General features: G+C 56.7%; 2 protein-coding genes across 3 annotated transcripts; one reads left to right on the top strand and one right to left on the bottom strand.

Annotated features, from left to right (window-relative positions):
• Positions 1–1,303: 1,303 nt before the first annotated feature.
• Positions 1,304–13,855, bottom strand: MATN4 (matrilin 4; the record flags this gene model as incomplete). Its single annotated transcript, XM_079783437.1, has 9 exons — positions 13,719–13,855; positions 11,292–11,374; positions 10,020–10,589; positions 9,213–9,335; positions 6,582–6,704; positions 6,367–6,489; positions 4,142–4,555; positions 3,895–4,047; positions 1,304–1,446 (listed from the first exon to the last, which is right to left on the bottom strand). The coding sequence occupies exons 2-9, from the start codon at positions 11,368–11,370 to the stop codon at positions 1,304–1,306; spliced, it is 1,728 nt and encodes a 575-aa protein (XP_079639563.1). The 5' UTR covers positions 11,371–11,374; positions 13,719–13,855.
• RBPJL (recombination signal binding protein for immunoglobulin kappa J region like) lies at positions 12,457–21,541 on the top strand (the record flags this gene model as incomplete). 2 transcript variants are annotated; one of them, XM_079783317.1, is made up of 12 exons in its annotated part: positions 12,457–12,478; positions 13,687–13,795; positions 15,121–15,246; positions 16,229–16,299; positions 16,465–16,580; positions 16,850–17,024; positions 18,896–19,033; positions 19,422–19,531; positions 19,835–19,987; positions 20,752–20,907; positions 21,035–21,138; positions 21,265–21,541. In XM_079783317.1, 12 exons carry the CDS (start codon positions 12,457–12,459, stop codon positions 21,539–21,541), a joined length of 1,557 nt encoding a protein of 518 aa, XP_079639443.1. The 2 variants fall into 2 exon arrangements, with proteins under 2 accessions (XP_079639443.1, XP_079639442.1); XM_079783316.1 differs by having other exon boundaries at positions 21,262–21,541.
• Between the last annotated feature and the right edge of the window lie 4,868 nt (positions 21,542–26,409).

Below are 26,409 nucleotides of genomic sequence, written 5' to 3'. Positions count from 1 at the left end.
CACTTTAGCCCATCTGACCCTCAAGTCCAGGTAGGATCTCAATCGTCAATTATCCCGTCCCCACATACTCCAGCCACTCCTAACCACACACGTCCATGCTTCATTCGCCTGGAAGATCCTCCTTGGCCACCTACAGACATTCCAGCCACAGGATAAGGCTTGACTGGAAGGTCTGCAAAAATGGGGATGATAAAGGCAATAATTCCTACCTCACAAGGTTGTTGTGAGGATAAAATGCCGATACCTGCAAATCACTTCATCTCTGCATTTTCTTACATGCACTTGGGAAATGGTACTGGTCTGTGCTCTGTACCACAGAGGGCTGGTTTTGGGGTTTCCTGTTTTGAGGAGCAGAGGCAGAGAGTGTGGGGCGCAGGCTGGGCAGGCCGAGGCCTGCTCTGCGCCAGAGGTCCCGGCTGATACCCTCTCTTCTTCCTGCCTAATGCAGGAGGGAGATGAAATCCAGGCGAAACCCACCTATCCGTCCCCACCCCGTCCATTTAGGGACTCAGTGACTGCCTCCTGCTTTCTCGCCAACTCCCCCGCCCAGTTCCAGCAGCTTTTCAAGTCAGGTTTGGGGGCACCATGAGATAGTATGGCCAGAGAGCGAAGCGTTTGATCCGCTGCGGAATGGAGGGGGCGCAGCCTTGCGCAGACCCTAAGAGTTCCCCTGAGCCCCCTCCCTCCCCGCAGCCGGCAGAAGGAGCCGTCTGTTCTGGCTGAATAAACAAGGAGGGGGAAGCGGTGCCCAGGCCCCTGCCCCCCAGCCCGACCCCCGCACAATGCGCCTTTCTCCGAGGAGACGCCACTCGGGCGCCGCAGGAGCGCGCTCCGTCTGGCCTCCCCTCCCCCTGGCGGCGTAGCAAGACCCACAAACGGACCCCAAGGAAACCAGATTTTTTTTTTTTTTAAGAAAAAGAAAACAAACGAACAAACAAACAAGAAATCCAACAAAGAACTGAGAGCAGAGAAGCAAGCGGTGAGGGCGTGCGGATCTAGCACGCGTCCCCCGTCCTCCGCAGTCAGGCTTGTGATCCAGGCGAGGCCAGCTCAGCGCTGGGAACCCGCCAGCCCCTGGTCCCCGACAGCCCGAGCCCAAGGGGCTCCGGCTCAGTCCCGCCCTGGCGCCCCGATGGCGCACGAGGGAGCATAGTCCTCGGGGCCTCACCCCTGCCCGGTCCGGGCCACCGCGGGCCTCACATGTGGGTGGCCAGCTGGTTCTCCAGATCCTCCAGGCGCGCCGTCAGCTGGGCGAGTGAGCGGTTAAGGAAACCGGTGGGGGTCGCGGGGGGTCCCGTCCCCTTCACTCCAGCCGGCGCCCCCAACTCAAAAGGATATGGTTCTGAGTGAGACTCTCGAGCGCCCCCAGCGTGCGGCCCTGGAACTCCACGAGGCTTTCGCATTCACAGGGACTCCGAAGCTCTGTCCCGGCGCTGATGCCCTCCTCTGCTAGCCAGGGACAGAGAGGCAGGGGAATGAGAATCTGCAGGACCAGGGGTCCCTGGCCAAGGCCCTGTGCTATGCCTCCACCCAGCCTGTGGTTGAGGGTGGGGGCTTTGAGTTCAAACAGGCCTGGGATGAGTCCAGCTACATGGCTGTGAGATATTGGAAACCTCACTCAACCTTTCTAAGCCTCAGTTTCCTCATCTGTAACAGAGGATAGGAGAAAATCTATTCATTGGCTGGTACTAAGGATTCTATCATTTGTGTATGTCTATACACACCTTAAGAGAGTGTTTCTCAAAACCTGATGCTCAGAATCACCAGGAGATCTTGCTAAAATAAAATAGATTCTTATTCAGAGTGGGGAAGGAGCTGAGATGCTCCCAAGAGCTGCTGATGCTGCTGGCCCCTGGCCCACACGCTGAGGGGCCAGAGTTCACAGAGCACTCTCCCAGTGAACTTTATGCCTTGACGACATGTTCCGTGTCTGCCCTGTCCAGTGTGGCAGCCACAAGCCACGTGTGGCTATTTAACACTTGAAATGTGGCTTTGTGTGACTAAAGAACTAATTTATTTTTACTTTAATTGTAATTAATTTAAATTAAGTGGGCACATGTCCCCGGTGGCTACCTTATTGGGAGAGCAGATCCAGAGCACCGCCTGACACAGTGAATACCTGACAGTGTATTTCAACTAGACCCGCGGTTCTCCAAGTGTCCCGGGACAGGAAGCATCAGCCTCATCTGGGAAGTTATTAGAAATGCAAATTATCAGGCTCTACCTGGATCAGAAACACTGCAGTTGGAACCCAGCAATCTGTGTTTGAACTCAACCTCGAGGTGAGTCTGATGCAAAAAGTGCCTTATAATTAAATTTGGCCCCCATTTTTTTCTTAGCTACATAGAAAATAATGGTGAATTTGACAATGGATGGCACCTTAGGTTCGCTGACATTCTGTAAACATGTGGCATTTTTAATGACAGCACAATGCCTGGGCCTCCAATGAAGAACTGCTGTTATGATTTTAAAGGTTATTTCTTAGTCTTGTATGCATCCTTAGCCAACTGCTGTATGTCATGCCATTAATGGCACTGGTGACGGTCCTACAAAGACTCCTAACGTTGCAGATGAGGAAATCAAGGGCCAGAGAGGGGGGAGGATCTGCCCAAAGTCATACAGCTAATTGGTGAAGAGCCTCAACCACAGCCCAGATTTCTCTTAGAATTCTAGAGCTGGAGACAACCCTGGGTAGCCAGCACCCTCCCCTGTTACAGAGGGAAGTGGAGGCAGGGGTAGAGATTAAGTATCTTATCCACTGTCACACTGTGCGGGACATGAGAGCCAGGACAGGAAGGGCCCTGGAGGAGCAGCTATCCGGTGCCTCCCCGGATAGTGCGCTGGCTAATTATTAGAATTAGCCTGGGTGGTGTATGTGTGCATGTGTGTATATGTATATGCACATACATACACACATATATGTATGTATACACCTACATGTATGTATATACAGCTGACCCTTGAACAAAGCGAGGGTCCATTGCATAGTTGAAATTCTGCAGATCACTTAAGTCAGCCCTCCGCATATGCAGATTTGTTGACCTATGAACAACATGGACTTGAACTGAGCGAGTCTACTTACGGGCATACATTGTATCCACATTTAAGTGGACCCATGCAGTTCTAGGGTCAACTGTGTGTGTGTGTGTGAGAGAGAGAGAGAGAGAGAGAGAGAGAGAGAGAGAGAGAGATTTCCTAGGCCCAGCCTAGCCCTCCTGAACCTCGCTCTGGAGGTAGGGCCTGGAATTCTGAAAGAAGAGTCACATCGTAGGCCTGGGTTAGAGTCTAAAGACTCTGTGGTAAAAACTACCCCCCAAAACCCCCTGTATGGCCTATAAAGTACAGTTCACAAGGTTCAACAGCTCTCTTCTCCTCCTTCACAGCATTTTTTCAGCTGAACACCGTGAAGTACGGATTGCATTTATGGGCTACATTGTTCAAACGAAAATACATAGCTTTGTGTACTTGAAACACTCCGTCCTGCCACTTTGCCGAGTCTGTAAAATTGAATTCCAAGTTAATGAACTATAGAAACGCTGTTTGGCATTCCTCTGAGAAACGTCCCTCAAATTATTCTGAACACCCACTAGTTTGGGGGACAGGTATAGCCTAGTCTAGAGCTTCTTAAACTTTAACATACACACGAACGCATTTGGTTCAAGTGCAAAATCGAATCCATTTGGCCTGGAGAGAGTTGGAAATGCTGCTGTTCTAACAAGCTACCCGGTGAGGGCCCTGCGGCTGGTCCCGGGCCACACTTAGAGCAACAAGGCTCTGTCTAGCGAGGCCCACGCCCTGGCTGTAACTCCAGGAGGGGCTGGGGGTGGATAGTAAGGGGCGATAGCAGAGGTTGGGCAAAGAGAGAAGGGGCGGGGCCGAGCCGGAGGTGCTCACCCGGGCAGATGCTGCCTTTGAGGTTGTCCAGCAGGTGCGTCATGGTGCTGAAGTCCGGGGAGTAGGACACGTGCAGCTCCGCGGGCTCCGAGGCGATCTCGCGCAGCTCCTCCTCCACGGCCTTGCCCACGCCCACGGCGTACATGACGATGCCTACGGAGGAGACAGGGGGCGCCCTAGACCTCAGGAAAGTCACCTCCCCGCGTCCAACCCAACCCCGCGCCAGCGCGTCTCGCGCCAAGCCCACCTTCCTCCTTGGCGCGCGCCGCCCACACTGAGATGTCATCCTGGGAGCGGCCATCGGTGAAGACCAGGCCCACGCGAGGCACATTGAGGATGCGGGGCCGAGCGCCCTGCGCCTCGGAGAAGCTGTGTTCCACCATGTGGCGCAGCGCCAGCCCCGTCATGGTGCCGCGCTCCATGTACTCGACGGCCAGGACCGCCTGCTTCACCTCGGCCGCGGTGCCATAGCGGCCCAGAGGGAACTCGGTGCGCACCCGGCTGGAGAACTGCACCATCCCCACGCGCGTGCCCTCGGGGGACACGTCCAGGAAGTCCACGATCTGGTTCACAAAACGCTTCACCAGCTCGAAGTTCTGAGGGCGCACGCTCTTGGAGCCATCGACCAGCAGAACCAGATCCACGTGGCCCTCCCGGCACCCTAGGCAGTAGGAGAAGGTCTTGGATGGAGAGACGGGAATCTTGGCTGGCAGCAGCCATCTACCCATCTCGTCATTCATTCATGGTATGACAGATGCCATGTGTGAAGGCCTTCCTGTGCCAGGCACTGCATGATGTATTGTTATTATTATTATCAGCATCATTACAACCTTCGCCATTTATTGAGTGCTGAGCACAACAAACCAGGCAATAGGCGAAAAGCATCTTAATAACAATAATACCCACAACTACAATAGTTAGTATTTATTGATCATCTACTATGTACCAGACAGAATTCTAAACACTTTACCAGTATTAACAATACTCAATAAAAACAAAAACATGATTATTTGACAGCTTACTGTGGGTCAGGCCCTGGGCTAGGTGCTTTATATGTTGTTTCTCAATCTTCCCAAGAATCTGAGGGATTATCCCCATTTTCTGTAACCTGAGGTTCTGAAGTATAAAGTGTTGCTCTGGATTCCATAGCCAGTAGTGGCTGAGCCAGGATTTGGAACTCGGTCTGTCTGACCCCAAAACCCATGCTCCTAAGCACTCTGCAATGTTGACTGCCCTGTTCTGAGCCAGGGACTTTGCTAGTCCTGAAGGTGTTTCAACAACAAATGTAACATAATCCTGATCCATAAGGCAATCGGGAGAGAGCAGAGCAGTCAGACGTGCCCTATGTTGCAGCAGAGAGCCTGAGGTAAGAATAATCCATTCTTCCTGGAGTTGGTGAGGAAGGCTGCATGGAGGTGGTGACATTTGACTTGGTCTTCAAAGAAGAGTGGGAGTTCTCCAAGGCATGGAGGGACATTCTAGATGGTGGGAGCAGAATATGCAGAGGCATGGAAGCGAGGAGCTCTCGACACATTTGGGGATAGACAGGCCAGTCCGGCTAAAGTGTTCAGGTGTGGCAGGAGACAGGCTTATGGGGTTGGCTGAAGCTAGACTGTGAGGAGCTAAGGCAGTGGTTTAAAAATGTGACCACGACCCACAGTAAAAACAACAACCATAATAATACATCATGATGTACTACATATGCTCACATACAATTAAAATTACATTTCATGAAACAAATTTATTCTTTCTACATGCTGTAAGCTCTATTTTTTTTCTTTCTTTCGTGTTAATGCTGGTTGTAACCCCCTAATTTGATTTCATTATCCATGAATGTGGTTGTAACCCCCATTTGAAAAACTCAGGGGTAAGGCATTTGATCTTTATTCTGTAGGCACTAGTGAGCCACAGATGGCTTTTGAGCAAGAGAAGAATGTGATCAAATACAGGAGTGGGCAAAAGTAGGTTATAGTTGTTTGTATGGAAAATAATACAATAATCAACAAATAATAATACAAGAATAAACTTTGTGTTTCACATACTCACAACTGCAAACTTACCTTTTCCCACCCATGTATGTATTTTAAAAAAATTAACCACAGCTGGCCAGTGTTTCTCAGTGGTTGAGGGTCGAGCTATGAACCAGGAGGTCACAGTTCCATTTCTGATCAGGGAACATGCCAGGATTGTGGGCACAATCCCCAGTAGGAGGCATGCAGGAGGCAGCCAATCAATGATTCTCTCTCATCACTGATGTTTCTATCGCTCTCTCTAAAATCAATAAAAATATATTGGCAACAGGGTAAAGAATTGAAGAGAAAGAGATAGAGGCAGGGCATGGCACACCCTCCAATGCCATCACCACCACCTACACTCACACATTCACACCACACCCACACCAAAGTCAAGGATGCTCAGAACGAGAGCAGTGGGGGCAGGGACAGACAGTGTCCCCTCCCACCCATAACTCACGGTTGCAGCTCTTGCCATCTGCCTGGAGTTGCCGTCCATCAGGGCACAGGCAGCGGTAGGTGAGGCCGTCACTCACACACTGGAACTCACATCCATGGTCTATGCCATTGCAAAGGTCCCGAGCTGAAAGGAGAGGCAGGTCAGGGTAAGTCAGGGTGGACTCCACTAGCTAAGACCCTTTGCCCCTCTGCACAATGCAGGAGACCCCTCCTCACCATGACAGTTCCTCCCGTCAGGTAGCAAGTCGTGGCCTTCTCTGCAGCGGCACCTTGGCCCAGCAAGGGTGCTAACACACTCATGCTGGCAGCTGTGGTTCCCAAAGCTGCAGTGATCAATGACTGGTGGGAAGGAAAAGGCAGCAAGATATCGCTTCTGACTGGAGCCATTAGAGACCTCAGTCCAGGGTGCTAGTGTGTGTGTGGGGGGGAGGGGCAGCTCGCTCACCCCTGCAGCTCCTCTGGTCCTGCTGGAGTACAAGGCCAGCTCTGAAGCAACAGAACTAGGAACCTGGGGAACTGACACAGTGGTGCTCACAGCCATGAGTCCCTTCAGTGCACAGGTCAATGGCTGAGGAAGAGGGGAGGCTGGCATATACTTTGGGGCTGCACTTCTCAGCCCTGACAGCACGGCTTTCAAAAAATACCCATGCCCCACCAGCCTGGCGTAGCTCAGTGGTTGAGCATCAACCTATGAACCAGGAGGTCGATTCTTGATCAGGGCACATGCCCAGGTTGCAGGCTTGATCCCCAGTGTGGAGTGTGCAGGAGGCAGCTGATCAATGATTCTCATCATTGATGTTTCTTTTCTTTTTTAATTTTTTAAAAAATATATTTTATTGATTCTTCACAGAGAGGAAGGGAGAGAGATAGAGAGCTAGAAACATTGATCAGCTGCCGCCTGCACACTCCCCACTGGGTATGTGCCCGCAACCAAGGTACATGCCCTTGACCGGAATTGAACCTGGGACCCTTCAGTCCACAGGCCAACGCTCCGTCCACTAAGCCAAACCAGCTAGGGCTCATCATTGATGTTTCTATCTCTCTATCCCTTTCCCTACTTCTCTGAAATCAATAAAAATATATTTTTTAAAAATCTATGCCTGGACTGCAATTCCCAACTATCCTGATTTAATTAATCTGGGGTGGTAACCAGGCATCTGTGATTCCTATACGCGCAGGCCTCCTTGCTCTGGGCCAGGTGGCCCTACCAACTCAGGACCCAGATGCATCCCAGGGTGCGCCTTACTGGGCCAGGATGAAGACCAAGTATCCACAGTTGTGGAAAACAAGGCCCCTGCCCTGAAGATGCTCACTGACTAATACAGGGGGACTAGATCCTGCCACTTCACCTGTCTGAGCCTCCATTTCCCCATCTGCAAAGTGAGGAAATAATGGAAGAGAGAGAGAGCAATTGCTATTTACAACTTCCTTCTGGGGAAGGTGAGCTATTGCCCTGCTGCGTATCTTGATGGCTTAGATGTGCAAAGATGGCCTAGCGCTGCACTGGGGAATAAGGGCTGGAGAGAGGTGAATTATCCTGCATAAAAAAGGTGAGAATTTAGGGTTTCTAGAAAAGAGGGGGAAGTGGAGAGAGGAAGAAAAAGAACAAGACAAATGGTGTGAAGCTGAGTGACTGTGTGGGTTGAGAAGCCAGTAAAAAAATCCCGTGCAGTGGGTGACCGAGGGCTCTCAGGGTCAAGGGTGCTTAGTATTCAATTATTTTAAAAAATGGATGTTTCAGGGGACATCTGCACTACTTTCAGCAATAAGGATTTTTGAAAAAGGATGTTTCCTTTGGTGTGTGTATGTTTGGCTTTACTGAGATGTAATTCACACCTCTGTCCTCCCCATCTTTAGGGAAATGGACATATGCACGCACTTACAAGTACACACACACACACATGTCGTTGTGTGCACAAGTGTGTGAACCAAGGAAGAGGCTGATTTATGCGCATGGAACAAGGACAGCATGTGGTGTGTGGGGTTGAGAAATTGAGAGAGGAGCCATACACTGACGGAATTCTGCAGAAGCTCGGAGTGAGAGGGGGCCACAGGATGTAAGCACTTGGGGAATTCCCAGAGATCTGGGGGAGGGGTTGGGATGTTCGTGGGTCATCACATGGGGCTTCAAACCCGTTTTGTCAACATTCTAGAAACAAGAAACCCCCAGCGGGCATTATGGGGATCACATGACCTCATTGTCCAGGTTGTGGTGAGGTTGGGAGATAATGTATGCAGTGCTACAAGCACACTGTCTGGTATTAACTTGGCACTCAGCAAATGGCATCTGTCGTTAAGATGAAAGGAGTGGACACAGATACACAGGAAAAAGAAAGTCCCAATTGTACAGGCAAAGCATTGTGTGCCGTAGCTTTTCAGGAGGCAAAAGTAAAGAACCCCGGCAGGTGCAGGGAGGAGCCGGAAGAGAGCCCAGGCGAGCAGCGCCGGTGAGATGCGGAAGCAGGAATGACAGCATGGACGTGGCAGGGTGGCAGTGTATGGAGACCCTAAGTGAAGACTCCCACAGTGTCTAAGTTACAGGAACTCTAACGAGGTGCCCGTGAGAAGACACAAACACGTTTGGGAGGTGTATTGGAGCCGGGCAGGAGACGGCCTGAAAGAGTGGACAGGAGGATGCAGAAAGCACACTTCATTGTGGGGTCACGGTTTCTAGCCGTGGTCGCATCCAGGACTTGGGTGGCTCCTGGCATGCCGTCCCTTTCTCAGGCCTAGAAAGAGAGGGAGCTGGACTTTACTTCCAAAGGCCCTTCCAGACCCATGGGGCTGATGCTGGGGCAATGGGGAGCCTCAGAAGGCTCAGGACCGCAGGGCCGGAATAGTTCTCACCCAAACAGCCCTTGTGATCTGCTGCTAGCTGGTAGCCGGGGTTGCAGGTGCAGTGGAAGGTGCCAGGGGAGCTGACACATTGGTGCTGGCAGCCGTGTCCCCCCTCAGCACACAGGTTCTTTCCTGAGGACACACAAGAGTAGAACAGCAGGGGACAGATGGGCAGAACCCTCCAACAAGAGACAGCTGGGTGGGGTCAAAGGCAGCAACCGTGATCAAGAATGGACTTAGGTGGGAGAAGGGCCGATCCAAGTGGGAAGGCTTCGGGAAAGAACAGGGCCCTGTTCACAGCCCCTGTGAATAGGCTCAAAAGAGGGAGGCCCCGGCTCTATGTGTCAATGGGCTAGGGCAGGACTCTGCAGGGGTAAGGTCTCTGAATCCAGGTGGGCGGAGTAACTCGAGGTGTGACTAAAACAGCGCTAGCAGCTTGGAGGAGGAGCTAAAACGAGAGCGGGCAGGGCCATGCCCACGTGGGCGAGACATGACTCTTTGGAGTGGGCAGTTGGCTCTCACGTTTGAGGGGCGGTGCTTCCAGTGTTGAGGGGGCGGTGTTGGAGGTGGACACTAAGCCTGTGGGAAACCACAGCCCATCCTAGTTGGAGAGCACCCCAAATGTTGCTACTGGTGGGTGAAGCCTAGGCAAAAGGGGCCGGAGCTGGCATGTGACACAGCGTGGCTGCGTGGCGTGCGTTAGGCCTTGAGCGCCGCAGCTCTCCGGTGGGCGGGGCCCCGCCTGGGGTGGGATGGAAGAGGTAGCAATGGGGATCTAGGCAGAGTGAGCCTCGCTCCAGCGCTCCCCCAACTCACCACACAGCCGGCCCTGGAACTGCAGGCCAAACTCCTGGATAAGGTCGAAGGACTCGACCAGGAAGACGTGCTCGTCCAGAGGGGGCGATGCCATGGCGCGCAGGGAGCCCACGTCGGCGCGCTGCACCCCCACCGCATAGATCTCGATGCCGCGGGCGCGCGCCTGCGCCGCCACCTCCGCCACCCGATCCTGGGGCCGCCCGTCGGTCACGATCACCGCGACTCGCGGCACGCGCGCCTCCGGCGGGCGCGCACCTTCGGCCACGCTGAAAGCCACGTTCATGGCGTACTGGATGGCCAGCCCCGTCATGGTGCCCTGCGCCAGCGGCACCAAAGCGCGGATGGCGCGCTCCATATCCTCGCGGCGCGAGAAGGCTCCAAGCCGGAAGACGCTCTGCACTTGACTCGAATACTGGATGACGCCGACGCGCGTGGCGTTGGGCCCCACGTCCAAGCGGCGGAGGAGGCCCACCAGGAACTGCCGCATGGTCTCGAACTCGAAGGGGCGCACGCTGCGCGAGCTGTCGATCACAAACACCAAATCCAGGGGTCCAGCGCGGCACCTGGGACCTGCGAGGAGATCAGGGAGGGCTTTCCTAGGTCAGCGAAGCCTCCGCTCCGAGGAGATCCCCAGGGAAAACCAGGGCGGAATGGCACTCGCCCTGCGTAACAGCGCCATCGCGCCCACACGGAATTACCCTAGCAACTGCAAGTTAGATGCCTGCACTCGGCCAGCATGTGCTGAGGGCCTGGGCCAGGAGATTTCACCAATCCTCTATCCGACAGCTCTGAGGGCTATTCTGAGGAGGCATTACCCCTTTGGGAGAGGGAGAGGGAATGTCGCAATTCAAATGCCTGTAGGAGCCAGGTGGGCAACATAAATGAGTGAACCGGTGGGGTAGGATGGCGGGCACCCAGAGAGCCCGTATCCCTCCTAGAGGGGGCAGCTGCAGCCAAAAGCTGCATGCAGCCATGTGTTAGCAGATCCTTGGATTTTTATGTGAAATCTCTTGATTTTTTTTTCAATTAACTCTGAAAAATTTAACACCAAATGGGCATTCTGCATGAGCCCAATCTTGTTATCTCTAAGCCACATCCTACAGATGAGGAGACTGAGGCCCAGAGAGGTGAAAGGGTAAATTCGAACCCAGCCCAGGGGGGAGAGGGGGGCTCCAAAGTCTTGTTTTCTCTCCCAGCAGGCCTAGCTGGCTGCCGACAGAACACCTGCTTTTGTTCCTCTCCCCTCGCTGGTCAGGCTGGACTCCCGCTCACCTTCGAACTGGAGCTGTGTTTCCCAGGGCTGGAGAAGGAGCAGCAATACGGGCAGTGGTGAGCATGGGAGGCCCCTCATGGCCCTTGGGGGACAGAAAACAGGGTGTCAGAGCCTGGAGGGAGGAAAGGAAATGGCCAAACAGTAGTCTCTGCAGGACTCTCGTGCTGGGTGATGGGCACTTGGCGGTGTAGGAGGGTCCTGGGTTTATTTTACTAATCTCTCCGCTTTTGTGTATCTTTTCACAATAATTAATTCTCATTACAGTGAGATCGCTGAATTCCTTGTGCCCGGCACAAGGTTAAACGCTTCTCACGCATTGTGGCATTTAGTCCTCTCGGCAATTCGACAATTCTATGAGAGGGGCTGTTAATGTTCCCACTGTACAGATTAGGAAACAGGCCCAAAGAATTTAAGCGCCGGTACCCAAAGTCTGGCGACAAGAAAGTGGCTGCGCCGGGATACAATCCTACACCGAGGGGACTGGTGGGACGAGCCGACGTGTTCACGCCCTCGTTTCCCGGGAGGAAAACCTCTGCAGAAGGAAGCCATTCCCCACCGAGGGCCCTTCCCCTCCCCATACAAGGCGCCTCTGTGTGGCTATCCTTCACACACACACACACACACACACACACACTCAGCCACACACACACACACACACTCAGCCACACACACACACACACACTCAGCCACACACACACACACACACACTCTCAGCCACACACACACACACACACACACACACACACACACACACATACACACACACACACTCAGCCACACACCGCGCAACCGCAGGCCTGGGGAGGGCCGAGCGCTCCGGACGGGGAGGGTAAGGGGCGGGCACTGCGTGGCCAAAGCCCACCGTGCCCTTGAATTCCAGGCTACGTGCCTCGACTCGCCTCCAGCTCCCAGGAGAAGCCGCCAGGGGGCGCCCTCCGGGTCTGGCTTCTTCGGCTCGGTGGCCGTGGGAAGCCCACATCTGCCCAGCAGGTGCCCCTGCCCAGAGCAAACAGCGGGCCGGGAGCCCCGGGGCCTTGAGATAAGGCAGGGTGGGATATATCCGGCCTGAGGGCCCAGGGGCGGAGGGCGCAGGGTGCTGAGGGCAGCAGCGCGGGCGCACCCGGAGGGCTGTGAGTGAGCGGCTGGCGGCCTCGGAGCGCGGCCATGGACCCTGTGGGGGCGGCAGGTGAGCGTTTACCTTCCCGAGGCCCTCGACGAGGCCCCTGGAGAATCACGAGAAAGACTCCCATTGTACAGATGGGGAAAATGAGGCCCAGGCGGGCAGCCCACGGAGCTGCGAAGGAACCTGGGACTCCTGGAGTGGTTCCCCTTCTTCCTTTTGAGTTGCCCGGCAACCCGGTGTCTGGGAGCCCCCGGACCTCTTTTCTTTGCATTCACTCCCTCTGCTCTCTCCCCACTCCCGCGCCCCAGGCTGAAGCGGCGCTAGCCCTTTTCCTATTGCTGTCTCCGGGTAGAGGGGGCCGCCGCCCCTAACCCAACCGCAGCCCCGCCCCTTCCCCCGTCCGTGAATGGGCCCATTCTGAGCCAGGTCGAGTGCCTGCCGCTCACTCTAGGCGGCCTTCCCGTCCCGGATCCTCTCCGCCTTCGCCTTTCAGGCCTGGGAGCGGAACAAAAATCCCTCTGGCAGCACCGTCACGGAGGGTGACTACGCCAGATGTGCCAGCTGCTGGAGGTGGAAAGTGTGGAATGCTTTCTCTAGCTTGGGCCATAGCTGAGGCCAGCATCCCCCTCCCACCCCCGCCCCCAGAGCAGGGAGGGGGGGTAAAAGGCACAGGGGCTTTTGCCACCTCTCGCCCCTTCCTACCTTCAGAAGCTTCCAGGCCCCCCAGTCTTGATTAAGGTCCCCCTTATCCTGCTCTTGGCGTGAGCAAACATCTCACCTGGCATCCTCCCTGTACCCCAGGAACCCTAGAAAATCAAAATAGCGGCTGCCTCCGAGTGCATCACCTTTCCAACCCCCTCATTCTACGGAGGAAGGAACTAGGTCCAGAGACGGTAGTGTCTCACCCAAAGTCACACAGCAACGTGGTGACAAGGCTGACGCTAGAACCCAGAGCTCCTTGTCGGGGTGAATCAATCCCCCAAGATCTGGAAATGCCTTTAGGGTGGGGCGAGCCGGCTCCGGAGGGAGGGAAGTGCGTGAATAATTCCTCAAGAGCCGGCTGAAGAGGGAGCACCTTGAGGAGGTTCGGGGAGGTTCCCGAGGGGAGGAGATTGGGGAACACGTCCCCTCCCCTTTCGGTGGGCTTGCCGGTGTGGACTCGGTTTGGAAAGGACCCTACAGACGTGGGAAGGGCACTGCGGGTCAAGTGCGGGCACGATAGGGGTGCAGCCGCGTTAAGTGCGGTCTGGCCGGTGGCCTGCTCCCCGCAGAACCCTCAGCGCCCCCGGGCCCTTTGACTCACCTGAACCTGCGGGACAACTTGGAGGCGCGGCCGCGGAGCGGAGCCGACGGGCGGAGCCTCCCGGGCAGCTGGAGCAGGTAGCGGCGCGGGCAGCGCGCCCGAGGCGGGGACGGCCAGGCAGCTGCGGCGCGCGGCGGCGGCGGCGCATTTAACCCGGGCGGGCGGGCGGGTGGGGGAGCGCGGGCGGCGACCCTCCCACTGGCCGGGCGATCCCCGCGCTCCGAGGGCGGGGCGGGGCCTGAGCGGCGCCCCGGCTCCAGCCACCTAGAGAGCCGCCGCCGCAGCCCCGGGGCCGGAATTCGGGGCCGCGGGAGGCTGGGCGGCCGCCCTCTCCGCAGCCGGAATGCGTTGGAGGCCTCGAGCCACTTCCCCGGGGGAGCCCCGAGGGGTGGAGCGGGGCTGGGCCGGGCCGCCATTTGCCTGGCCCCGCTTCCAAGGGCGCGGCCGGCTCTTGCCCTCCGCTGCCTCCTCCCGGAGTGAGGAGAGGCCCTGGACACTGGTCCTGCGAGGAGGATAAATTCAGAGCAGCCTTGGCTCATGGCTCTCCCCCGCCCCACTGGTGGTCCCTCAGATCTCTGCCATCACGGACTCCTTTACGTGTTCTCTGCAACTGCTTAAGTTTTGGGCCCACCCACCCTCACCCACCCTCACCCACCCACCTTCACCCACCCTCACTCACCCACCCTCACCCACCTTCACCCACCCTCACTCACCCACCCTTACCCACCTTCACCCACCCTCACCCACCTTCATCCACCCTCACCCAGCAAAACTCGCAGGCTGAGAAGCCATCGGGCCCTAGGCGCTGCCTGGCCCACTCCACATGGCAGTGGAGGCCCAGCGATCAACGGAAGTACAACTGAGACAGAGACAGGCCTCTCTCCGGAGGCAGGAGGGAGGGTTACTTTGCAGGAAAAAACTGAAATGCGCTCCTCCCCCAGTCCCAGGAGACTGGGGACACGGGTGGGGGCCCTTCCACGTGTGCAGGTGTCTGCCAGCAGGCGAGAGAGCACTCTGCTCCCTGGGTCCAGCAAAGGCTGCCGTCCCCTGGCATCAAGACTTCCCTGCGCAGGTCCCCTCAGGGTGCAGGGAGAGCCAGGTGCCCTCGCAGAGTCTGCCTCCATCCCAAGGCCAACACAAGCTGGGTCTTTGTGCCGCTGGGGCATCTCCCCAAGGCTCCGGGCTACAATGGGCGCGGAGCCAGACCAGCAGCGTGGTGTGCCTGGGTGGTCCAGGTGGGCTCCCGGCAAACCTCACTGAGAACCGTGCAGCCCAAATATTTAGCTCACGACTTGCATGCGTCCACGAGTGGTCACCACTAGAACTTCATTTCATTCAACATACGTGTGCTTCGAACTCCACGGCACCTCACCCTTTGGTGCTCCCGCTGTGGGCCTCCCAGGGCATCCCCAGAGCGCACCACCGTCCTGAGGGAAGGCGTGCGCCGGTGCCTGCAGCAGCAGTGCGAGCAGACGGTGCGGATCCTGCACGCCAAGGTGGCCCAGAAGTCATACGGAAATGAGAAGCGGTAGGTGCCTCATCCGCCCCTCCCAGGTCGCTTGGGCATTTGGCCCCGTGCGCTCCTCCTGTTTAGCATCTTTTGGAACCTGAGCAGGACTGGGGCTCAGCTATTGGCTGATCATGGGCCTTTTCCTTCAGCCACCAATAGTCCCCACTTTGGTCTTAGCAGAGCCTCCCTGGAAATCTACCGTCTCCATTCATTCACTCACTCACCCATTCATTCATACTTTCATTCAACAATAGGAACTGAGTGCTTGTCATGTGCCAGGCTCTCTGGGCACCGCTGGGCACTGGGCATACAGCTGAACAAGGCAAATACAGTCCCTGCTCTGGTGGCATCTTCATTCCAGTGAGGAAGAGACAGCCAATAAAGTCCCCACCATCAATGAACGAGATCCCGGTGAAAGCTGGAAGGGAATAGATAGTGCAATGTGCCAGAAACAGAAGGGAGGGTACTTTTGCTAGAAGGGTCAAGGTAACGTCTGATCTGAGACTCGAATGTGAAAATAGAGCCAGACAGGAGGGAGTCTGGGGGAATCGTGTTCCAAAGAGGAGAAAGAGAAAATGCACAGACCCTGAGGCAGTACCAACGCGGCCTGTTTGACGTACAAAAGAAGTACCGTGGCTGCAGTTTGAGAAGGGGGTGGGGATGTTGGAAATAAAGTTGGAGAGGTAAGCAGGGGCCAGATTATATGGGGACTTTGAACTTAAACCATTGGAGGATTTTAAGAAGATGAGTGACATGGTTGGCTCGTGGTTTTACAATTAAAGATGTGGAGGTGCCCAGAAGCCAGTGGATTCTGGATATGTTTTAAAGGTGGAGTGGAGAAGGCACGGATGTTAATGGGGTTCACAGTCTTGGAGGAACCTGGGGAGGGAGGTGGGAAAGGTGGCGGGGGGATTCTTTCAGGTTTCTGCTACCGTTGAGATGCCTACAAGACAGAACAGGGGAGATGATACACGAGCTCAGCGCTGACATGTCTCCGCAGGTTCTTCTGCCCCCCGCCCTGTGTCTACCTCGCAGGTCCTGGCTGGAGGGTGAAGCCAGGGCCGGGCCAAGGTGAGGACAGACCCAGGACTGGTCGCCTTCCCCGGTAGGGGACCACGCTGTAGGGATTGGGAGCGGGGCGGTCCGCAGACCCAGTCTCGCTGCGCCCTCTGGCGGCGGAAAGTAGGCTTGCCCGGCCCCGGAGTCCCTCCCGAGCCCGCTGGCGTCCCTTTCCAGCCCACCTAGCAGGGGAAACGGGGCCCACTGTCTGCGGCTACATGGGACTGGACGGCGCATCCGGCAGCGCCGCCGAGACGCAGAAGTTAAATTTCGAGGAGCAGCCCGACTCCAGGGTGAGAGTGCATAGGAGGGGGTCCCAGTCCTGCTCCCACCCTTGCCTCTTCCTTGGGGAGGAGAGCTCATTTACTCCTCTGCAGAAGCCACCCGACAGGCAGGGAGGGGAGCCTGGACACCGAGGGTCTGCAAGGAGGGTGCCCCGAGAGCTTGGACTGTGCCGCCTCCGTCACGCCCGACGGGGCGGACGTCAGATAACTGGGGGAGGAAGGTTCACCCCGAGGCGGACAGCTGAGAAGAGCCGGCCCCACCCCCCTGAACCCCGTAGGAATTCGGCTGCGCCAAGACCCTGTACATCTCAGACGCAGACAAGAGGAAGCACTTCAGGCTGGTGCTGCGGCTGGTGCTCCGAGGGGGCCGGGAGCTGGGCACCTTCCACAGCCGCCTCATCAAGGTCATCTCGAAGCCCTCACAGAAGAAGCAGTCGCTGAAAAACACCGACCGTGAGCGGGGCGGGGCCGGGAGGTGCCCTCAAATCTTACGGCGGGGGATTTGGGGGGGGGGGGGCGGGGGAGAGACCTGGGTGGTAGGGGTGGGGTCAGAGTGGAGGAGGCGGGGTCTGAGCCGAGCGGGGCGGGGACCCGGTCTGGCTGCGCCGGGGAAGCTGAGCTCTGGGAGTAAGTTAGAGAAGCAAGGGCAGAGCGGAGAGGGGCAGACACCAGTCCTGAGTGTGTGAGTTAGGGACGGCGTGGTTGGGAGGTGGGGGGGGGGGGGGGGTGGGTAAGAGGGGAGGGGCCTCAAACAGCCAGCAGATACTGAACTAGAGACAGATTAAAAGTGACAATAAAAAGACAGAGGGAATTCAGTTAAAAGTATTTACTCAGGGCTTGCTCTATGCCTGGCTCGGTGCTGGGTGCCGGATCCCTATAAAACAAGGACAAGTGTCTGTTCTGGAGGAACACAGTCTAGCAGGGAGAGGGGATGCACAGAGGATCAAAGAGAGAGTCTGAGACCAGTTCTGTCCTGGGTGCCAAGTACTGGAGGGTTTGAGACTCTAAGGGGGGGGGGGGAGCCTGAATAACAGTGACACCACCACCACTACCCCCGATGGGAGGGGGGAGGAAGGGGGAGGCGAAGGGAGGTTAGCTTTCCAGGAACACCTTACATGCATCAGCCTATTTGATGCTCACTGTGTCCCTGTGAGGTAGGTACTGTCACTGTCCCCATGCTGTAGATGAGGAAAGTGAGGTTTGGAACATTCATCCATTCATCTGAGACACACTTGGGCCTATCATAGTCCAGGCGTCTTGCCTAAGATTGGCCAGCTAGGAAGTGGTCCAGCCAGGATTTGGACTTGTGTCAGTGTGACTCCGGAGCCCAGCTCTTACTCCTACACCACACTTTCCGTCTGTTAAAAACCCCGAAGGATGTCTCAGATCCAGACAGTGCTCTGGCTGACCCTGGGTGTCAGGACAGGGCCAGGGAGGAGTGTTATCGTGTGACGGGTACAGTGCAGATTCTGGAGCCAGGTGGCCTGGCTTTGAATCCTGGCTCTACCCTTTGCTAGTCTACTGACCTTCAGCAAGTTGCTCTCTTCAGTAGAGATATCATCATCTACCTCCTTGCTGAGAAGTTCAAATGAACTAATGCCTATAAAGCATTTAAAACAGTACCTGACACACAGCAAACTTCAGCTATTATTCAATGGATGGGAACTTGGGCTAAGTGTAAATTGAGCACCTATAGCATGCCTAGCGCTGTGAGGGGATGAGAGGGAGACGACCCAAGGCTTTCTCCCCAGGTGGTCAAAATCTAATCAGAAAACAAACTGTGGCTCTTCCTCTGTGAGAGGCTGGAAGAGATCCATGTCAAGCCCCAGACACATTGCACTGCTGTTTCACACCACATGGCCTCTGCTTGTGCAGCCCCCCAAGCATTTCCACCTGCTTCACGCGCCCCAGCTGAGGGTATAACCTCCTCCGGGAGGCCCTCCTTAACCCAGCCCTTACACACCAGACTGAAATTTTATATTTATGTCCCTGTTTCCTCTCTGAGACCGTGAGCTCCTCCAGAGCAAGACTAGATCTGGTTCTCCCTTTGGGGCCCAGCACCCTGCTCAGGGCCTGCCACACTGAGTGAGTACTTCAGAACCGCGTATGGAGCTGAAGGATGCCCAGGCAGCAAAAGGGAGCAGGCGCAATGCAGAAGCGGGCCAGGGCAGGTACTGGATAAACAGCTGTGAAATGTGAATGCCCGCTGTGTCTAGGCTGGTGGGCAGATGAGCCAAACGGGCACAGGGGACAGAGACTGGATGTGTCTGGCATGTCCAAGGGACCCAGCCAGGCCCGGGCACTGACTCCTCCTCCCCTCTCAGTGTGCATATCCTCGGGCTCCAAGGTCTCCCTCTTCAACCGCCTGCGCTCCCAGACGGTCTCCACGCGCTACCTCTCCGTGGAGGACGGGGCCTTCGTGGCCAGTGCGCGCCAGTGGGCTGCCTTCACCCTGCACCTGGGTAATTACACCCGCGGGCAGGGGCTGGGCACTTGCATTCATTGGCTTATTTGATCTTCACCACAACACTTCAGGGAAGGTAAACTCCGCCCTTGGAACTGAGGCTTCGAAACACAAAAAGACTTGCCAGGGGTCCTAGTGAGTCAGCGACTGATCCAAGCCCTCTGACTCCAATGTCCAGCCCAGGCCCTCACCTCAGCCCCTGTCCCAGGGGTCAGACATTTGCGAGGATGCCCACAAGTGACCCCTCCAGGAGGAGAACTTCAACCATACCCACAACCCACATGGGGTGCGAACGGGGTGGAGTCAGAGGCAAGAAGGGCAGGGCTTGGAGCGGGAGCTTGGGGCCCTCTGAAATCCTCTTCTTCCTTCCTTCCTTTCACCCCCAGCTGATGACCACTCTTCCCAGGGGGACTTCCCCCCTCGAGAGGGCTACGTCCGCTACGGCTCCCTGGTGCAGCTGGTCTGCACCGTCACGGGCATCACACTACCTCCAATGGTAGGGAAGGGAGGGATCCCCAGATCCACACAGAGGGTGACCCTCGTGGGCAGGGCTGGAGGGTGAGGGCCCGAGGCATAAAGACACCTATTGAGTTCTCGCCCAGGATCCTCAGTGCTTTGTGGGGCTGGATAGAGGCAAAGGGCTGGCATGTGTGTGTGTGTGTGTGTGTGTGTGTGTGTGTGTGTGTGTGTGTGTGCCAGTGCCCACTTGGCTATTGGAGTAGCAGAAAGCTGGCCGGGAGGGTGGCATCCAGCACCCAGGCACCTTGCCGTCACCCTTCCTGTCACCTTGCTGTTGTAGATCATCCGCAAAGTGGCCAAACAGTGTGCACTCCTTGACGTGGACGAGCCCATCTCCCAATTGCACAAGTGCGCACTCCAGTTTCCGGGGGGCCCTCCTGGGGGCGGCGGCACCTACCTGTGTCTTGCCACAGAGAAGGTGGTGCAATTCCAGGTGAGGAGTCGAGATGATCAGCACCAAGCATCTTAGACAGTCAGAATGCTGAGAGCCACAGCATGTTAGACCCGTGGTCGGCAAACTGCGGCTCGCGAGCCACATGCGGCTCTTTGGCCCCTTGAGTGTGGCTCTTCCACAAAATACCACGGCCTGGGCGAGTCTATTTTGAAGAAGTGGCGTTAGAAGAAGTTTAAGTTTAAAAAATTTGGCTCTCAACAGAAATTTCGATCATTGTACTGTTGACATTTGGCTCTGTTGACTAATGAGTTTGCCGACCACTGTGTTAGACCATCATCGTCATAATGAGCTCTCCTTCCTCCCAGGGAATGCTAGAACCATAGACTATGGAGACAGAATCAGAGAACGTAAAAAAAAAATAATATTACTGAGCAGTAGTCCTTCCCACAGACTGTTAGAGTCATAGAAGGTTGGAATATAAAGTTGCAGACTGTAAATAAAAACAATAAATCAGGGTATTGAGTGTTATGGAGCAAAGACCATTAGAATCATAAAATTGTAAGTCACAGAACTGTAGAATGCTGGTGCACAGAATTGCAGTGTTAAACACAGGATTCTAGAATCCTAACAAAATAGGCCTTTGGAAGCCAGTTCACCCAGCGAACTTACTGCCGGGAGAACTGAAGGGCCTCCTCTAAGCCCCGAGGGCAGGAACCCCGCAGCGCCTGGGACTGGAACCCAGAACACGGAGCCCGGGCCCCGCCAACCGGAGCCCCTGCCCCTCCCCTCGCGTCTCCGCCCAGGCCGCCCCCTGCCCCAAGGAGGCCAACCGGGCGCTGCTCAACGACAGCTCCTGCTGGACCATCATAGGCACCGAGTCGGTGGAATTCTCCTTCAGCACCAGCCTGGCGTGCACCCGGGAGCCGGTCACCCCGGTGCCCCTCATCAGCACCCTCGAGGTGAATGGGGGCGCGGGTGGGGGGGAGACTGGCAGGCGGCCTGCGCTGGGGGATGGGGCGCTGGGGGGGAGGGCGGCAGGCCCCTGGCCACCCCTCCCCCACACCGCCCGGTCCCTCCCTCTCCCAGCTCAGTGGCGGGGGTGACGTGGCCACGCTGGAGCTCCACGGGGAGAACTTCCACGCGGGGCTCAAGGTGTGGTTCGGGGACGTGGAGGCCGAAACCATGTACAGGTATGGGCGGGGGAGGGGGGGCTCCCTTGGGCCCCAGGAACGGGGAGAGGAGGTGCTTGTCATCAACCCTACCGGATGTCCCTGCAGCCCTAACCCCGCCCCCGTCCCCTCGTCCCGCCCCAGGAGCCCGCGGTCCCTGGTGTGCGTGGTGCCGGTGGTTGCCGCCTTCGGCAGCGACTGGCGCTGGCTGCGCACACCCATCACGGTGGCGGTGAGCCTGGTGCGCGCCGACGGCCTCTTCTACCCCAGCGCCTTCTCCTTCACCTACACCCCCGAGCACAGCGCGCGGCCCGGCCCCCCGGGCGCCCCCCAGCCCGCCGCCCACGCCGACGCCGACGCGCTGCTGGAGAGCATCCACCGCGAGTTCACGCGCACCAACTTCCACCTCTTCATCCAGACCTAGGCCCCGGCCCCGCCCTGCCCTCTGCCCAGGGTGCCCCGGAGGCCAGGGAGCGCCCAGGCCCAGCAGCACAGAAGGCTCTGGCCCTGGGAACCGGCCCCGCGGGTCCTCCCTGCGCAGCTGGCTCCTCCTTGGACACCTAGGAAGAGGCTCTCTGCGTGCACTCAGAGTGGCTCTCCCGCCTGCCTTTGTCTCCGTTTCCCTCTAAATCAGTCTGTCTCCCTCCCTCAGTAACTTTGTAGATGTCTCAGTGCCCTGTCGCTCCATCTTCGTCTCTGTCTCACATCGTTTCTCACGCCCAGGCCTGGCCTACAGACCCTGGAGCACAGGGTCCTGATCAGAGTATGAGATCTGTTGGGTGTGTCAAGTGCCACCTGAGCCCTGGGTCCCACCTGAGCCCTGGGTCCCACCTGGAGCCCTGGGTCCCACCTGGAGACCTGGTCCCACCTGAGCCCTGGGTCCCACCTGAGCCCTGGGTCCCACCTGGAGCCCTGGGTCCCACCTGAGCCCTGGGTCCCACCTGGAGACCTGATCCCACCTGGAGCCCTGGGTCCCACCTGAACCCTGGGTCCCACCTGGAGACCTGGTCCCACCTGGAGCCCTGGGTCCCACCTGGAGCCCTGGGTCCCACCTGGAGACCTGATCCCACCTGGAGCCCTGGGTCCCACCTGAGCCCTGGGTCCCACCTGGAGCCCTGGGTCCCACCTGAGCCCTGGGTCCCCCCTGGATCCCTGGGTCCCACCTGAGCCCTGGGTCCCCCCTGGATCCCTGGGTCCCACCTGAGCCCTGGGTCCCACCTGGAGACCTGGGTCCCACCTGGAGCCCTGGGTCCCACCTGAGCCCTGGGTCCCACCTGGAGACCTGGTCCCACCTGGAGCCCTGGGTCCCACCTGGAGCCCTGGGTCCCACCTGGAGACCTGGTCCCACCTGGAGCCCTGGGTCCCACCTGGAGACCTGGTCCCACCTGGAGCCCTGGGTCCCACCTGAGCCCTGGGTCCCACCTGGAGCCCTGGGTCCCACCTGAGCCGGGTCCCACCTGAGCCCTGGGTCCCACCTGGAACCCTCAGGGGTCCCACCTGGAGCCCTGGGTCCCCCCTGAGCCCTGGGTCCCACCTGAGCCCTGGGTCCCCCCTGGAACACAAAGGCCTGCCCTCCCTTGTGCGCCCTGTGGCTGGAGGCAGGCGCAGTGCTCTTTGGCTCACGTCTTTAGTGGTCGGGCAGGTGCCTGGGCATTGGGAAGGTCTTGCCATCTTAACCATCCACCCAGGCACTTCTCTTGTAGGCCCAGTAGGAGGCAGTCCTGAGGGTCGGGGGTCACTCTGCTGTGCTAGCAGCACCCCCAATCCAAGCGAGACTCTAATCTGTATGGCCCACCCGCACAAGGAGAGAGGTCCCAGTGTACTTCCGCCACCCGCACACACGGGGGAGGAAACACGGTGCCGAGGAGCAGAGAGCCTGTCCTGTGGGCCCTTTCTAGAGAAGCAGCCAGCAGCCCTGACCCTGTGCCTGCCATGGGGGCCACCTGTCCACGCTGGCAATGAGTTACCTTACCAGCTACCCCCCACCCCAAGCAAAGATGCACCCCAGACACACAGGGGGACACAGGACACAGTAAAACTCCCCCAGGACACCTCCAGACACATCTGAGATCAACTGGGCAGTAACCCAGCTGCGAGAGGAGCTTCTCTGCATGAGGCCCGGAGACCAAGCCACAGCCATCCCTGCGCAGCCTGCCCGCCCTCGGCCTGCTCCGGGCTCTCCAGGGAAGCAGAGGACCCAGGCAGGGTCCTGACCCAGGCTGCTGGAACCGGGCACGCACATCACAGGTGCCCGCGACTGTACTAGCTCCTCACGGTGCCAAGCGGAGAGAACCCGTTTGAAGTGTTGGTTCAGGGTTCTCACCTCCCTGCTGCCTGGACTTCCCTCGAACTCTGAGGAGGGGCTCTTTCCTGCAGAACTCCTCCCCGAACATGGAAAGCCCCAGGAGAAAGAAGATGCTGACACTTCCCCAGAGGTTTGCTCTTTAGACTCCCCAAAGCCTCCATCAGCAGGGTGAACCCCCACCCCCACCCCCGCCCCCGTCACAGGGAAGGAGCAGCTCGTTCAAGGCCCCTCATGGCCACAGAGAGCGAATCCTGGCCAAGGAATGCAGGGCACAAGCTGAAGGGGAAATGTCCCCGACTTGAGTGCTCACCTCAGGAGAGCTTGGGCTCGGTGCCTGTGATGATGTGGAAGCCGGAAGCCACTCCTAAGGAGGCTAAGAGGAGTTTCGTAGCCCACCACACAGGAAGTTGGGGCTCAAGAGCCCATCCAGCCCTGCCCTCAAGGACTTCCTCTGCCACTCCACGGGCAGGCCTGGTGCAAGCCAGGGACCTAGGTTGGCCTGAGAGCCCTGGCCCAGCTGTGCAGCTTGCCTCAGGGCACCCTAGAACCCTTGGTCCCACCCGCACACCCCCCTGGAAGTCTATGACCTCAAAGCTCCAGCCCGAGCCTGAGTTCCAGCTGCTGGACTGTCCTTGGAGGTCCTCCTAGCCTAAGCCTGAGTCCATGGAACATCAAACTCGCCTCCCTGCCCACCCCTCTCATAGCCCTTCATCTTTATCTCCTTCCCCCACATCACCCAGTTTCCAAGGTCTAAGGACTGACTCCATCCCTGCTTCCACACTAAAATAGGCTTCCTCCTTTCCTCTCCTGCCACTACCACCCTGTCCTCCAAACCCAGCTCAGATGTCACCACCTCCAAGATTTCCCCAAGGCAGGATCGGCTACACAAGGTGTGGGGCCCCGTGCCAAAGTTATTCCGAATTCCAAGACAGCGACAGCAGAGCCTGAAATCAAGCAGGGCCCTGCTAACACAAGGCCTACTGTGACTGTACATTTCACGTGTCCATAAAGCAGGCCCTGGTTTCAGGCTTTCCACATTGTGGAAAGCCTCACTGGGACCATGTCCCCCTTGGAATACAGGGCTTTATGTACATTTCAAGTGTCCCCTATAGACTATGAGCTTCAAGTGGGAAGGAGCTCATTGCTGTATATCCTGGAGGGCGCAGTACAATGCTTGATTATTGAGTTGGACTCAATAAATACCAAATTGCATTCCATTGCATTGGCAGATATCCGGAGCTTGCAAGTGCAAAGTGAAACCAGCAGGTGGCACTGTTTCCTTCCTGAGAATTGAGTTTTCCTACTGTCAGGGTTCCTCAAGATAATCTTCACTTTTTCAAGCTCTCAGGGTCAGAACCTTCCAGGGTTGAGAAACATTGCTCGCACTCACATTTCCTCCTCATTTTTACAGATGGGGAAACTGAGGCTGTGAGAGAGTAGGCCCATGACGTTCTCAGAGCAGGTTGAGGACAGAGCCTGACTTGAATTCTATACTCCTGATGCTAAGTCTGGTGCTCTGAGGTTCTTTTAATTCTCTACCTAATAGTATTTAATACTTTTAGTTTGCTGCTAGCTGTAGGTAGTGTGTGCGTTACAATGGGCAGAAAGCAGGCGGCAGGGCACATAGTGAGAATAAAGTCAAAATTTTCTGTTCCAAAATCTCCCAATTGACCAGCTTTCATGCTGCCTGAGGTTCCGCCATGAACAAACTAGCTTTCTGGCTTAAGCATGGACCTTTGGCTCTCTCTCTCTCTCTCTCTCTCTCTCTCTCTCTCTCTCTAAACTGGGTTTTCTCAAAGAGAACTCATAACCACAGTGTGGGAAATTCTCAGGTACCTTCCTCCCTGGGGAGGATGTGTACTGCTCAGGCCATAGACCATGAAGATGGTAAGAGAGAGGGGAAGTGGCTTTAAGGGGAGCGAAACCAATAACACAATATCTAATAAGTTTCGCAAGGGTCAACATTGACCATACTCACCCCAAAGGGCCCCACGGTGAGGCTTGGCTCTGTTCCAGGCCCCAATTGACAAAAGCAGGCGGGGCAGCGGTGACACAATAATGCTTTCAGTGGTGAAGTGGTAAACACCTGCTGTAACTGGCTGCTCGCCACCTGGGGCAGGGGTGGGGGATGGGAGGAGCAGGCAAAGTCCTGGGGAAAGGCACGACGACCTTGTGACCAGGCTCCTTATGGACTCACTTTAAAGTGTTGAAGTGGGGGCCACTCTGCCAAGCTCATCCCCAAACCCCTAGTGACTCAAAACGAGCAGGTAGTTTGAACAGATGTGAGGGCTTTTGCAAGACTCCAGTTACAAGGAGCAGAGACCCCTCCAGCCTCCTGGGACTCAGGAAAAGCAAGTGTGGCAGGGGTCTCAGGAGGGATTTGAGACCAGACTCCTTGCTTCAGAGGGGGTTTGTGGGCCTGAGCAACCCCAGTGAAGGGATGCGGGCACAAACCCTTGGATAGTGTGATTGTGAGCACTCTGGAGCCCACCAGCCGGGGCCGGAACCCATTGGTAGTGTGTCAATTTGGGGGAGTTACTTAACCTCTTAGCTAGATTCCTCATCTGTAAAATGGGGGTGCTAACAGGATCTTACTGTGCGGAATTGTGACGATTAAGTGAGTTCAGGTGTAAAGCACAGAATGGACTTCCTGGTGGTCTGCTAGGTAAGAAGGATCTTACCCACCTCCCAGCGTTGCTGTGAGGATCGAAAGAAGTGTCTAGAGTCTGCCGATTACAATGCCCGCTGAGGCCAAGCTGACGACAGGAGTGAAGCTGGTGGGCAGTCTGTGGCGAGGCCGAGAACCCACATGTAGGCGGGCTCCTGCCTGTCAGCAGCTAATTGTTGCCATGCTGCCTGAGAGTTGTCAAATCTTTTTTCCCAAGAGAAGTGAGGAATCTGGATTTTTATGGGAAATGGCCTCATTTCTAGTTGGCAACGAATCCAAGGACTTTCGTATGTTTGTTTTTTAAACACGGTCCTATCTA

Source organism: Cnephaeus nilssonii (genome assembly GCF_951640355.1).
Source record: "Cnephaeus nilssonii genome assembly, chromosome: 11".
Taxonomy (NCBI): Eukaryota; Metazoa; Chordata; class Mammalia; order Chiroptera; family Vespertilionidae; genus Cnephaeus; species Cnephaeus nilssonii.
This window is presented reverse-complemented; position numbering and strand designations above follow the sequence as displayed.